The sequence below is a fragment of the Myotis lucifugus genome, unplaced genomic scaffold, assembly GCF_000147115.1.
Source record: "Myotis lucifugus unplaced genomic scaffold, Myoluc2.0 scaffold_1, whole genome shotgun sequence".
In the NCBI taxonomy this organism is placed as follows: Eukaryota; Metazoa; Chordata; class Mammalia; order Chiroptera; family Vespertilionidae; genus Myotis; species Myotis lucifugus.
This window is the reverse complement of record NW_005871049.1, coordinates 30,199,554-30,215,776: the sequence shown is the minus strand read 5'-3', so window position 1 is coordinate 30,215,776 and position 16,223 is coordinate 30,199,554. Positions and strand designations below refer to the sequence as shown.

Genomic DNA, 16,223 nt, shown 5'->3' with positions numbered 1-16,223 from the left:
AAATGCAAAGAGAGGGAATAGCTTTGCTTTTGCTGCAGGCGTTAGTTTGATTTGCAAGCCTGGTATCTAAACCCTGGTGAGAACTATTGTCTATCTTTATTGTGGCTGTCTCTCATTTTAGGAAAAATTTTGAGGAATAAAAAGCAAACTTTTTTTATAATATCCCACTTATTGGAAACTCGGCCTCCAGGCAATCTGTGCCATTCAGAACATACACAGGAAACTCAAAATATGCAAAAGCAAGACCTCAGAAATGGAAATGACAGCCCTAAATTTCCCATGCTTCCCTCCCCCCACATGCCTATTTGTTTTACTTTTAGGGCCTAATTTCCTAATTCACTGCTTTTTATCTTATAGAAATTTCACAATAGCTTAGGGAAACAAATGTTAAGACCCTGGGGACCATTAGAAGCAATGACAAAAACAAAATGGAAGTAGAAGCAAAAATTAACAATTCAAAGTAAAAGAAAGTAAAATTTTAGGGTTTCAAGAAGTTTTTAAATTTGGTTGCTCATATTTAAGAATGAATGTGCATGTTTGAACAGATTTTTATGAAAAATTATTTTAATGACAGATCATAATTATGTTTCACTTACCTGGAAATTTTATTCTAATGTAACCCCATTTGATTCTGCTAATACTAAATAAAATATTTGTATTCCATTCTAAAACCATTCTAGAGTATGAGCAGTCATAAATGTGCTTTGTATTTTCCTAATTAATACCCATTTTTTGAGAAATTATTCTCAAAATTTGGGCAGAAGTTCATATATTTTCATTTCATGTATCTCCTTGGTCATTTTTTACTTCCAGAGCTAAGGAATGAAAGGCAAGTGAAACAGTATTTTGTAATCACAGAAGCTGCATTTTGCTAAGTAGAGAGGGCTGAGTATAACTGCAAAGCGGGATCCAGTTAATCGAGCGTGACAGGTAGGAAAAGGACAAAATCACAGCACTCAACAGAGTGAGACAGTCCATTTAAAATGGTAATGCACGCAATTGTCACTCCCGACACCCCCTGGCATTTGTTCATGTCAGTTACTTGGTACAGTTTGTCAGCTGAATATCAAACAATCATGACAAGCAAATAAATATGAAAGTCTGAGAAAATATATATGTATTCCGAACGGAGCCCTAGCTGAGCAGAGCATGATTGGCAGGCACCCAATGATACTGATGATTGAATTTTACTTTGACTAGAAGGATAAGAATTCTTCTTCTCCACTCTCTATGGTTAGACGTACTGTGATGTTCTCATGTTAAATACACACATACATACACACACAGCATCTAAGCAGTTAGTAAACATTTTATATTGGTTAACTCATCAAATCCATTTTATAAGGCAGTTTTTTTGGGACAAACATGCCTGGTTTAGTGTTCAGAATGAATGAGCCAGGATCTAAAATATTAGCTGCTAAATGCCTCCAGTGAGCAGGAACTACCTGGTCAGCAACAATCACTGTTCCATTATTGTTTAAATAAATCTCATCAAAGAGAATCCCATTCTGTAAAAAAGCAAACTGATTTGTTCATATTCTATCCATTAAAACCATTTCAAAGACCAATAAAGTCATGAGAATAGACATTAACTTTCTAACAAATTGCTGTGCATTATTTTGGGGGAGAACGTCCATCAATTTAAGCAAATCATACTTAGATGTGCAGCACATAAAAATCTCCCTGTTGTGTATTAAGACTCAATAATGAAAGGCTAATTTATCCAACTTTCCAAAGTAAGCCCTTGGAATGTTGATTGTCCCTACACATTTAGTGCCTGCCCTCTGCATAATGCATAAGGTAATGTAGTTTTTTCACCATTGGGTTAATAAAAGCAAATAATCAGTTGATGTGGAAGAAAAATTTCTCCTTGCCCTGCTTTGTAGATTTAAATTTGCCATTCCAAGTGTGCCCTGTAGGACCTTCCTCCATTGCTTCATCTGAACTCTACAGGGTTTTGTTTTGAACCACTGAGAATCAAATCCTCCCACCTTGCTTTTTCTGATTTTGAACTTACTAAGTTTATGCCCAATTTATCAGAGTAACGCTTGAAATATCACACAGCAGTCAAATACTGAACATTTCTAAGAAGCCCTAAATTCTCTTAGAAAGTAAAAAAGTCAAACCCTAGCTGATTTGACTCAGTGGATAGAGCATTGGCCTGCTGACTGAAGGGTCCCAGGTTTGACCCTGGTCAAGGGCACATGCCTGGGTTATGGGCTCAATCCCCAGTTGCGGGTGTGCAGGAGGCAGACAATTAATGATTCTCTCATTATTGATGTTTCTATCTCTCTCTCCCTCTCCCTTCCTCTCTGAAATCAATATATATATATAATTTTTTAATATATATATTTTATTGATTTTTTACAGAGAGGAAGGGAGAGGGATAGAGAGTTAGAAACATCGATGAGAAACATTGATCAGCTGCCTCCTGCATACCCCCTACTGGGGATGTGCCTGCAACCAAAGTACATGCCCTTGACCAGAATCGAAACTGGGACCCTTCAGTCCGCAGACTGACGCTCTATCCACTGAGCCAAACCGGTTAGGCAATATATATTTTTTTAAAAAAGAATATAAAAAATGCAGCTGTGTAGTTGATACTATGTAGAGAAGTTTCATGTGCTACTAGCCACCATAAAGAAATTAAAATGAAAATTCAGGCTTATATTATTACAGATTTCTCCCTACAATTTCCACAGATGGTAGGAAGAAGTAACATTTTTTTCTGTGAATAAAATTTTTTAAAAAGCATTCTCCTAGGATGAATATAAACACTAAATCCAACTAAAGGGTGAAATAATTAGGCATACTTAATATATAAATATATAAAGTAATTCCTAATACACTGCTTAATGTTTCTATATTTTTAAAAATTATAATGTCCTTATGACTCCCCTGAAAATAAATCATAAAATAGTATTTTATTTTCAGTTTATTTGTATTCTCTTTAGCTAAGAAATAGTATTTGAAGAAATAATTGCCATTGCTGAAAAAGGACTATTACCCAAAATCTACAAAGAACTCTTGAAATTCAACCATAAGAAAACAACCTGATTTAAAAATGGGTCAGATACTTTAACATAAACTTTACCTTCTAGAAGATATACAGATGGTAAATAAGCATAGGAAAAAATGCTCCACCTCATGTCCTCAGGGGAATGCGAATAAAAACAATGAGATACATTACACTCCTATTAGCATGGCTAAAATCCGGGACACTGACAAATGCTAAATGCTGGTGAGGATGTGGAGCAACAGAAACTCTCATACATTGCTCCTGGGAATGTAAAATGTACAGCCACTTTGGAAGACAGGTTGGGGGGTTGTTACAAAACTAAACATAATTTTACAGTACAATTGATGAATGTGCTCCTTGTTATCTGCTAAAGGAATTAAAGACATGTCCACACAAAAATTTGTACCTGGATGTTTATAGCACTCCTTTTCATAATTGCCAAAACTTGGAAGCAACCAAGGTGTCTGTACCTTACTATAGTGATAGATATATGTCATTATACATTTGTCTAAAGTTATTAAAGATTTGTCTAAAGTTATAGTTTGTACAACACCAAGGGTGAGTCCTAAGGTAAACTATGGAATTTTGGTGATAATGATGTGTCAATGTAGGTTCATTAGTTATGAAAAATGTGCTATTCTGATGGGGGATGTTGATAATGGGGAGGCTAAACATGAGCAGGGACAGGATGTGTATGTGAAATCTTTGTACTTTTCATCAAATTTCACTGGGAACTTAAAACTTGGGAAAATTACGTTTTTTTAAAAAAAAGAAGAAAGAAAAAGAGTTGCCTACGAGATTATACTCAATATGTACAAAATCTGTGTAACTGTTCAGATTAAGTAAAATTTAAAATCCTTAATATCTCTGAAAATTATTTTCTAGATTGTAGCTAATATACAGGGTGGGGCAAAAGTAGGTTTACAGTTGTTCATATGGAAAATAATACAATAAGTAATAATACAAGAATAAACTCTGTGTTTTACACACTCACAACTATAAGCCTACTTTTGTCCCCACCCTGTATTTCCTGCTGTTATTTGTGTGTGGTTTTAGACTTTGATATATTTGCTTCCATCTTCCATTTATGTTTTACCTAAATTAGGCTATCGTTGTTAAAATATGTTTCTTATACACTCTAGTGCATGAAAAGCAAACATTAATAATAAAGACAATTATTGGTGGGACTTTAAAATTTTAATTCTGATATTAAAGATAGAAAAGTAGTTCACAATTTGTTTTGTGTTCTCTAAAGAATAAAATTCCACTAAGTAAAATTATGTTTTATAATTTTTATGATAGAACATTAAAGAGAAAATGAATACTTAGTAAATAAATTCATAAAAATAAAACAGATCTTGTCTATCCTAAACAAAATCTGCTTATAGGAAATTTGTAACTTTGTGACAAAGTAGCCAATTTTGCATCATGTGTGAAGGTGTATCTATCAGGCATGGTAAGTTTTTATCTAATGATAAAGGCTTATAAATCCATATTACCTAATATGTTAATTTTTCCATTAGAAGAAAATATTTTTATAGTTTGGTAGGTTATATTTGAGTCACAGAAAAGATTAATCAAAGAAACATGACTATGTAATATTTTAGAAGTTTATGTAAGTGGTATTGAAAATAAAAAGTGAAATATAAAGTCAAATATATTTTAAAGGAAATATTGAAAAGAGGCAACTCTGAGATAGGAGATAAATATATTTTTAATATAAGCCACTACTGCTAATACCCTAACATAGGAACTAGTTTGGCATATTCAAGACCAAGAAAATAGGCAAATCAAAAACTAAAATTAGATATAGGCACAGCAATTCTACTTCTGGATATTTACCCCCAAAAAATGAGAACACCAGTTTGAAAAGATAGACACATCCCAATGTACATTGCAACTTCACTTACAGTAGCCAAGATATGGAAGCAACCAATGTGTCCATTGACAGGTGAATGGATAAAGAAGATGTGAGATATACAGGTTACTCAGTTTATAAAGGAGTGAAATCTTACCATTTGGGAGAAGGTATTACGCTAAGTTTTACAAGATAAAAGAGATTTGGAGAAGGATGGTTGCTAAGTAATGCAAATGTACTAAATACCACTGAACTGGCTAAGATGGTAAACATTTTGTTACATTTATTTAACCACACTTTTAAAAAGTTTTTTAAAAGATTGTAGGTTTTTGATCAACAAATTGTGGAAGTTCTAATCTCAAGGATACTATGACCTCTGTGAACTAAAAAGCAATTATCTGTGACTAATGAGGGTAGGAAGTTTAAGAAACGGAAAGGTTATTTTCATCTTATTGTATACTTGTGAATATATAATTATGAATAGTTTCTCTGCAAAACCTGCTTATAGATTCTTCTATTGCATTAATGCATATTTTAGCTATAATATGTCCTCATTTTTATGTAAGAAATACATTAGGGTGAAATAGCAATATAACAGTTATTTCTGGTTCTGTACTTTGGCCTAGAGAGAACACTTGCACACTAATTCAACAACTTCCTTCAAATTAACCAGATTTACCCTGTTTCCTGATGATCATCAATTCCAGATTCTTACAATTACCTAGAGTTACAATTCTTTATTAGGGCTCCTCTCCTGCTAATTCCAAAAATCAGGAGCCTGAAACATCGCTTCCTAGCTACAGGAAGATCTAGTTTTATTGACTACTATGTACTAACTAAACCCTGGATACTAATCTCCACACCACAGGAATTTATAGTCAGCAAAAGACATGGTCCATACACTTAAAACAGCTAAAACAGAAAATGACCATTTTTGTCCTAAACCATTTAGGATGTAACCGCCTTAACTTGTACACCAATAACTTGAAATGAGACTGTTCCATACTTATGTGAATCTATTCTACTTAAAATGTAGACAGGAGCTTTTCCAACAGCATTTGCCAGTTACTTTTGGCTTCTAGGTCTTGGGTGTAGAAGTACCCAGTGGTGTGAATGTATTTGCCACATACCAGGCATTGTCCACAGTATGCAGTTTGCACCCTCATAAATGTGTACACCAGTAGGGCTCAGGGATGACTGAGTGGATTGGGTGTCACACTACTTCTTTGGCACACAGAATGTATCAAGGGACCCTGTGGTGAGCACCATGCATAGAAAAGCACGTTGTGTCTACTGGCAGATATCCAGGTCCTGAAGTACTAGTAAGTGGACAAACTATACCTAATCACTCCCTAATGCTCCTCATACTTGTTTGCCGGAAGCCAATTCCAGCATGACAGCAGGGCTGAATCTGGAGTGGCAAGGGCATTTCCCCAAATCTGAAAAGGATGCATTAAATTGATTGTTTGCTGCCAGACAGCTCAAGGCATCTTAATCTACATGTTATTGCCTCCTACTGGTCAAACACCTGAACAGCCGTAGGCAATTCTTCCAATCTGACAATGGACTCTGTATACGAAACCTGACCCTTTGAAGTATATTATCTCCACCTCGCCTCAGGACAATTTGTGTTAACAAAAAGCATGGGGTCCTGAGAGGAGGAGATCTTAGTTTCTTTAACTAGCCTCCTCTGACCCACCAAATGCCTTTCAAAATTATATTTCATCTCTGGACCTCTTAAGTTACATACAGCCCCTTTTCCAGATTGCTGAACCCTTCTTAATGCTGGAACAAGAACCCCTGCATTAAAGCTTTTTTTCTTTAGTATAAATGATGAAAATATATACCCGGAATAATGTGTGTTCTTAAATAACGAGGTGAAGTTATATGTGTGTTCTAAAAAATTTGGTGAAATTTGATGAGCCCTAGATCATAGAAATAACTGACAAAACCCAAGTATTGGGTAAGCCAAGCCAGATTCTTCATCAACATCTAATACCTGTATAATTTTGGTAACTAGTGTCACCCCAATTAATTCAATAAAAAGAAAAAAAACAATAGAAATAAATATGTATTATATAAATTATTTGTTAATTGCATTTTACACATACTTTGTATTTCAGTTTGCAGGCAGTTATTTTTACACATAACCAATCTAGTATTTTCTGAGGTCTAAAAGATTAGGTAAGAATCCAGAAATGACATACACTCATATGTAATTTACTTTTCTTGCAATTCCTAAATAATGATTTCAAGTATTTGGTACTAAGATGCCATGTGAATAGCAATGTTTTCACTAACTTCACTGATACTAGATACCTGACTGTTGGTATTGGGAGAATTTTAAATTTTAACTGGCGACGGATGACAGCTCTGTTTACTTGTACATACTCTGGTTTTGCTTCAGTAAAGTTGCACTTGAACTTTGATCGTTTTGTCTGAAGGGTCTTTTTTTGACCCTTCTGCAACTCTCAGTGATGTGAGACATTCTTTGTCATCGTTGTGGGTGTCATAAAGAACACTTCTGTCATCTGGCTGTTCCTTTGCACATGGCCCTTTCATTCAAACAACTCTTTCTCCTTCCCAACCTCCATCCACTAAGGGCAAGGGAATGAGAGTCCTGAACAGCAGTGCAGGAGCATTCATATTTGCATTCCACCTCTGGCGCGTCTCTAGGCTTGCTTCCCAGGGCCTTTGCTTAACGAGGTAACTCGGCCAGATTCCCACCATGGTAATTTCATGAACTCCTGAATGTTCTCTGCCTGCTGAAGTGATGCTATTTCAGATTGGCCATTGCTTTTGAAGTTTATTTTTGTGTCCTGAAAACTCCTCTCATTTCCCCTTAGCGCTATGTCTGACCACCAGAGGGCAGCCTGGACCTGCTCCCTGTCCAGAACCTCTCAGAGCCTCCTCCAGGTCAGGCCCTTTGAAGCTCTGCTTGTTCCCCCAGGACTTTCATTAAGGATGTTTATCTCCGGTATATAAACATCCTAATGAAAGTCCTCGGGCAAACTCAGCGTGGTTCAACAAACAGAGAACTTGAGTCTTCCTAAAAAAAAAAAAAAGGGCTGCAGCTCACTGGGATGGATCCTGGAGGCAGGGAGCCACATCCAGGCAAGAGAAAAATCACAGTTTAACCACCTGAGTGGACTGTGAGAATGAACTTCACATTCTGGGAATGCCAAAGGGCATACTTCAGACAGGGGGCTCACTTTTCCATTGTTAGTATGTGATAATGCAGAAACCGCTATGGAAAAGAAACATCTAAAAAAAGTATCAGAGCTTAGACATTAGCAAGAAGTATAACAGATGAGTGAGGTTATCTGTGAACTTATAGATATAGATATATAGATATATAGATATAGATATAGATATATAAAAGGCTAATATGCAAAGTGTCCCCTCAGGAGTTCAACCCGGGAGTTCAATCACTCGCTATGACCTGTGCTGACCACCAGGGGGCGGCATGGAACATGGTGGGTGACCAGCAGTGGTGGTGGGATGCTGAGGGAGCGAGGGAAGGAGGAGGTGGGGAGTCAGGGAATCTGATTAGCCCTGATCGCTTGCCAGGCCTCGTGCACTGGGCCTCTAAAATGTACCTGAAATTAGAAAAAGCTTTCAAACAACATGAAAAGCAAATTATAACTCTGTAACCAAATGAAAAACAAACAATTCATTATTTTGCATAGATTACTTAGATATGACAACTATATAGTCCATAAATTGTTCCAAGTACATATTAAGTTTCAGGCATTATTTACACATTTCAAACAATATCTTAGCTCATTTACCATGGAAAAAACAGGCTCAGAGATTTGAAGGCATTAGCCCAATTCCAGCTAATAAGTGAAAGAGAATTTTGAACTCAGATCAAATTCTATTCTTTTTCACTTTCAAGGCATATTTCCTATCCTTTCCTTTTGGCCTTGGGGAGAGGATGGGGAGTGAGAGTCCATGTTTTGGGAAGCACAGAATAAGGAATTCCTGGAATTTATTTTTGTTGATGTCCACCCATCCCCCAATGCATTTTTTTTGTTTTGTTTTAAATTCAATAGCATCCAGGATATCAGAGTGAGGAGAAGATTAATTGTGGGAGAGAGATGCTAAAACAGTGAAACCTAAAGGCTATAGGATGAAGTAGGGCAAAAATGATCCTTGAAAGGCTACCTGAAAAGAAAGCCAGATAATGGACTCTATGGGTTTGGCTACCTCATGCTCAAGCCCATGGTTTGTTTATAAGTGCCTGAACCCTCATTAAACTAGCCTAAGCGAAAAGGTGGACTTATTGATAGAAACATGGAATAGCTAAAAACAAACAAACAAACAACAACAAAAAAAACCAGTAGAGTTGCTCAGAACTAAATCTTGAAAAGGCAGAAACCCAACTCCACTCCACTTCTCTCCTCTCCCCTACAGCTGATTTCTTGTCATGATGTAGGTCTCAAGAGAAGCCATGTGGAAACACTGGACCTCCAAAGAGAATTCACTCACCAGCCCCTTTATCTCAATCTTTCAGTAGTCAAAGTTTGCTTCTTGGACACTAAGGGTACCCACTTTTCTGAATTCTGTTCCCTGGCCCCTGCACATAGCTGCTGGCAAAACTAGATCCACACAAGGTAGCAGCAGCTTTCACTGCGTGTGACACCAACTGCAGGGATGGGTCAGCAAAGAGCAGTGGCCAGTGGCACTAGTTGCCTGCTAGCCAGAAGCCTACAATCTCACTGATCTCCTAAATAGGCCCTGGGTAATTTGAACCTTAGGGTAAGAGAGATGACATAAGTGAGGTATGTAGTGGGAGGCATGAGGATTTTGAGCACTGAGCAACATGGTTGCTGCATCAGGCTGAGCTAGCAAAAAGGGGGAGTGATAATTTGATATGGTTTATGCCATTATAGTGCTAACAGAACACTATAAGTCTCTACAGTAAAGATCAAAGCTTTCATTCTATGGCCTAGATCAGTCGTTCTTTGTTATGGGGTGGGGCCACAACATTAGTAACAAAGAAACAGAATTTCCGGAGGATGAGGCCCCGAAATAGGATTTTAAAAAGATTCCCAGGTGATTCTAATGTGCAGCCAAGGTTGAGAACCACTGGCCTAGATGATTGTGACTGGTACCAGATGTTCCTGGAAAGCCAATCAGTCACAGTGAGAAGAAATCTATGGCCAAGTATATGATGCACAAACATTAGGTAGTGTACATTGGGGTTTTTAATTATTGCACAATGCTTGACTCAAATGATCATTTATCAATACAACTAAGGATATTAGTCCTTTAAAAAGAAGATAGTTTATATACACATACACACAGAGAACATAGACAGAGGTTGAGTACATGGGGGTATCTACTAGAGGACCGGTGCACAAAATTCATGCATGGTCCTTCAGCCCAGCCTGCACCGTTTCACAATCCGGGGCCCCTCGGGGGATGTCAGACTGCTGGTTTAGGCCCGACATCCCTCTCACAATCCAGGACCACTGGCTCCTAACCGCTCACCTGCCGGCCTGCCTGATCGCCCCTAACCACTCTGGCTCAGCCCCCGCCGCCGTGGCTTTGTCCAGAAGGATGTCCAGAATGACGTATGGAAGGTTGTTCAGGTATCCTGTCTAATTAGCATATTACACTTTTATAATTATAGATATATGTAAAAGCCTAATAGACTAAGTGTCCGACCGATTGTTCAACCATTTGGTTGACTGACCAGTCGCTATGACGTGCACTGACCACCAGGGGTCAGACACTCTGGTGGGTTAGCTTGCTGCTGGGGTCCGGTTGATTGGGACTGGGTAAGATGGGCTGGACACGCCCTAGAGCCCTTCCTTTGTCCCTCCCCAGCTTGCCAATCTCCTGCAGTTCCTCCCTGGCCGGCTGGTCCTGATTGCTGGCCAGGCTGAGGGACCCCACTTATGCACTAATTTGTGCACTGGGCCTCTAGTTTATTACATAAAGAAATCAGAATATATGCTATCCAAAGTTATATACTTAATAAGTTTAACAAATAAAGAGAAGGGATGAGAAAGAAGAAAAAGAAATGGAGATACACACACACACACACACACACAAGCAGAGAAGGGAACAGAGAGAGAGAGAAGGGTGACTGAGTGAAAGAGCAGGAAGGAAGCAGAAGGAGATAGTGAGAGGAAAAAATCAAGATAAAAAGATGAGATGGTGTACTGACAACTGCCAGATCATCACATGTCCCCTTAGTTTTTGAAAGTTAAAGTATTCATGCATTGCCATGCTATCAGCAAGGAATTAATGACATGACTGGTTTTGTGAATTTGCCCATGCTGTGAATCTTAAAAATGGTCTACCTCATATTTTCTTCTTCGCTTCAGTTAATGTAATAACAAAACTCTCCAGCCTTCTTCGTTATGATCACATAGAGCAAGCTTTCCTATTTGAATAATGAATTGGATGTATTTGCTTGGATAATCAAGTGAGGCAGCATCTAAATAGTTAAGGAGGTGGAAAGAACCAGTTGTACCACATGTTTATGCTGTCTATAGAGCTGGGGGATGATATTAATGAAATGTTTGAAAGCAATACAATTGTGCTTTCAAATATCCTATATAATAAAGAGGTAATATGCAAATTAACCCTCACGCCCTCATAAGATGGCTGCCTATGACCAGGCCAGCAGAGGGGGTTAGTGAGGGACGACCAAACGACTGAACAGCAAGCTGCGTGGGGCAACCAGGCTGGCATGGGGGCGATCAAGCCAGCAAGGGGGGGGGTTGCAGTTGGGGGGACCAGGCTGGCAGGGAGGGGGGCAGTTAGGGGCGACCAGGCAGGCAGGCAGGTGAGTGATTAGGAGCCAGCGGTCCAGGATTGTGAGAGGGATATCCGACTACTGGTTTAGGCCCGATCCCAGGGACATCCGGCAGTCGGACATCCCCCCAAGGGGTCCCGGATTGGAGAGGGTGCAGGCTGGGCTGAGGTGACCCCCCATGCACGAATTTTGTGCATCAAGCCTCTAGTGCAGCAGTTCTCAACTTGTGGGTTGCGACCCCTTTCCGGGTCGAATGACCCTTTCACAGGGGTCACCTAAGACCATCAGAAAACACATATATAATTACATATTGTTTTTTTGATTAATCACTATGCTTTAATTATGTTCAATTTGTAACAATGAAACTACATCCTTCATATCAGATATTTACATTACGATTCATAATAGTAGCAAAATTACAGTTATGAAGTAGCAATGAAAATAATTTTATGGTTGGGGGTCACCACAACATGAGGAACTGTATTAAAGGGTTGTGGCATTAGGAAGGTTGAGTACCACTACTCTAGTGTCTATATATTTATAGCTATACTAGAGGCCTGATACACAGATTTGTGCACAGGTGGGGGTCCCTCAGCCTGGCCTGCGACCTCTCACAATCCAGGACCCTTTGGGAGATCGGCAGTCTGACATCCCTCGAGTAATATAGTAGTGGGCAGAGCAGCAGGCGGCTGGGGAGGAGCCCAAGCCCAGGCCCGGCACTGTGTCACTCCTGCTCATCCCGGCCCCATGGCGCCTGCCTCTGCCACTGCTCAGTAGCGCTGCTACGGAGGTGGGAGAGGCTTGGGCCACCACAGCTGTGTTCACCAGCCCTGAGCCCTGCGTCTGGCACTCATTGGTGAGCTGAGTAGTGCTCCCGCTGTGGGAGCATACTGACCACCAGGGAGCAGCTCCTGCATTGAGCTTCTGCTCCCTGGTGGTCAGTGCGTGTCATAGCTACTGGCCAGTTGTCTGGTCACTTAGGCTTTTATATATATACTAGATGCCCGATGCACAAAATTCATGCAAGAGTAGACCTTCCTTCCCCTGGCTGCCGGCACTCGGGGCCCAGGCTTCCTTCGCAGCCCCAGCTTCATCTGGAAGGATGTCCAGTCTAATTAGCATATTATGCTTTTATTATTATAGACTAGAGGCCTGTTGCAGGAAGATTCCTGCAAGAATAGGGCTTTGCTCCCATCTCTGCCATTCCTACCCCACCTGTCTCTGCCTCTCCTACCCTGCCCATCTCTGCCCCTCCTACCCCACCCTTCTCTGCTGCTCCTACCCCGCCCTTCTCTGCCGCTTCTCTCCTGCCCATCTCCACTACCTCGGCTCCGTTGCTTGGCTTCCTTCTACGGTGTCTTCAGTCTTCACTCCCACCCAGTATATGCAAATTAGCAGCCATCTTTGTTGGTGCTTAATTTGAATATCACTCTGATTAGCCAATGGTGGGCGTAGCGAAGGTATGGTCAATTTGCATCTTTGTCTATTATTAGATAGGACTAGAGGCCCTGTGCATGAATTCATGCATGGGTGGGGTCCCTCTGGGTGGCCTGCAGGATCAGCCTGAAACCTGCAGTCCAACGCCACCTGCAGCTCCCACCTGCCACTCCCGCTCATCCCAGCCCCACTCTGCCTCCCATGGGCTCATGCCCAATCAGTCCTGATCCAGGAGAGGCTTGCACTGCCACAGCAGCACTCGCCAGCCATAAGCCCTGCATCTGGCGCCCTCCCGAGGGGAGTGGCCTGCAGGATCAGGCTGAAACCGGCTCTCTGACATCCCCTGAGGGGTCCTGGATTGCGAGAGGGCACAGGCCAGGCTGAAGGATCCCACCAGTGCACGATCGGGCCAGGGAGGGACCATGGGAGGGCTCCAGGGCGTGTCTGGCCAATCTCTATCGGCCGGACCCCAGCAGCAAGCTAACCTATCAGTCAGAGCATCTGCCTTCTGGTGGTCAGTGCACGTCATAGCGAGTGGTTGAGCAGCCTTAGCATATCATTAGCATATTATGCTTTGATTGGTTGTTCGGTTGTTCTGCCGTTTGGTCTATTTGCATATTACCCTTTTATTATATAGGATAGAAAATATGCACAGACATACTATATTTTATGACCACATTATGTAAATTTGTACACATATATGTAGCAAATCCTGTCTATTTATGTCAAGAGTATTACTGATACCCAGTCCACTATCTGTACTGCTCAGCTCCTCTGCTGGATGAGCATGCTCATCTCTGCTTTGATTATGTGGGATTTTCTTGTTTGCTTGCTTATTCGCCATCACGGCTTGAGACTGGCTCCAGGAAAGCAGCAATCTGTCTTGTTCTCTGATATACCAACACCCAGAACATTGCCTTGCACAAGGTAATTGTTTAATGCTGAAATACCAAGCATATTTCATTCACTGACAGTCTCTCTGAAAGAATCCTCTTCAATTCACTGTTACCACAAATTTATCCCAGGTTACTTCTTTTTGATTTTATATTTTACTAAAGGAAATTATATGAATGAGCACTTTTATGGGATTTATAGATTTTTTTTTTTTGGTTCCCTGTACTACCATGTTTTTACACACACACTAGTCAATAAAAGTTGAAATGTACACTGTAGTCATTCCTGTTATCAGGCATTGTCCTGGTCATAAATCATTATTAATAAGTAGTTTTAAATCTTTTATATTCAGTAATAATTGATGCTGAAATCACTGATCCTAAGTGCCATTTCAGAACCCAAAGTTAAATTGTCTACTGTACTTTGTATTGATTGCTTTTTCTATTTTGTTATTTCCCTAATTATTTTAAAGCTCATTACTTATCCTATCTCTCTCAACAGACCATGCATTTCTCCTTGTGTCTCTTAAATAGATATTTGATTAATTAGCATATTAGAGCTTCTGGCAAAATGGTAAAATGAAGAGTGAATGTTTCATTATCTCACAGTAACATATCAGGAAGCTAGGACAAGATATACATACATTTGCCACTCCTTGAACAGTGTGATGTCCCTTGCTCAAGGACCAATGAGGTAACCTTAGATTACATTTACTTTTGACATTGGACATAACACTTTCTAAAGATTAAACACTATTACGTTGGAAAACAATATTTTTTCTTATATTAGAATATGTGATGAAGTTTCAAGAGATAGATATTAACATGGCTTATTATACTTGGCATTCATATCATGTGCTTCATTTGACTCCTCACAAAATAACCAATATTTTTCATCCTACACTATCAGTTAATAACTAGCTGTGGTTAGTCCAGAAGATGAGTACGGTCTGTACATGTTATTTCAATTCTCGAAACTAGAACAAGGCCCTGAGACCTCGACTTTTGTCCTTTCTAAATGTCAAACTCACTGAATATCAGGCATTTATCATTTGTCTGGTGAATCCCTGACATGAAGGACAGCTTGCTGTTGACAATATACAGAAAGAATCCAAACATACTTTAACTTGGAAGCTGTTACCCTTTTGTCAGATTAACTGAATTTCTTTTCTCCTATTAAATTTAACCAAGTATATTCCGTGTATACTTGGCCAATCTCTAATGTAAAGAAAAGTACTATTTATTTTTATTTCTCTGTGCTATCATATTGAATATGCAGTCATGAAAATAATATTGCGTGTGATTAAATTCAAATATTAGCACATTATTCTTGAACTGATAACAAGGTAACTGTTACACATAAGCACAAACCCATAGTTTAGTTACATGACAAATCCATTAAGAAGGGAAAGCTAATCAATTTATGGCTGCTTTAAAAAAAAACATGTTTGTGAAGCTTTGACATATTGGCATTAGAAAGACCTTATTTCAACTCTATGCAGAACACGTTGTGAAATCAATAGTTTTAAATAATGTGATAAGAGCTGGAGATATTCACATATGTATTCTGAATAGCTTCCTCTGCTTAAGTCAAAATTTACTTCCCATTTGGGAAGTGTTATCGGGATGTTATACTTATGAATAAAATTCTAGTTCATGTTATATAATTCCTCCTATATTATATTCAGATAAGTGAAAAAAGTTTCAAATCCAAAGGTGGTCTGTAAATTGTTTTTATGTTCATCTGTTATTCCAAACCCTTCCAACTTTTAAAATGTAAGCATTAAAAGAAGCCACATTCATTGATTTCCTCTCTTTCTGTCAAAGGAGATATTGGTTAGTCCCAGGAGCCAAAAAAAGGAAAATAACTAAATTAGTATTTATAAACTGAAGCAAGGCTTTATTTTAGCATTAGATTAAAATCAATGCATGAACTCAAAATGAGACTACTCACAGTTATTACTGAGTGTACTTAATATTGATAACATTTAAAAGACTAGCAATATCAATGTTGACAAGGATTTGAAGGAGCTAAAACTCCATTTTGCAGTAAATATACTATGTGCTACTATCACTTTGTAAAACGTTTGGACTACCTACTAAAGGTAAACATATACCTATTTATGTCAAGTCAGTGCGTTTGCAAAATTTGTGTTTCCACAAAAATATCTAAATAAAAATGTCCATAACAGTTTTGCTAATAATAGACCCAAATTGGATACTATTCAAACACTCATCAACTGT

General features: G+C 39.1%; 1 protein-coding gene across 1 annotated transcript in view; it reads right to left on the bottom strand.

Moving 5' to 3' along the window:
• The window catches only part of LOC102417016 (germinal-center associated nuclear protein-like), a 179,977-nt gene extending 166,047 nt beyond the window's left edge, over positions 1-13,930 (bottom strand). Inside the window, 1 exon segment of the mRNA XM_023752984.1 lies at positions 13,831-13,930. Within this exon segment, the coding sequence (XP_023608752.1) occupies positions 13,831-13,930 (100 nt within the window).
• Between the last annotated feature and the right edge of the window lie 2,293 nt (positions 13,931-16,223).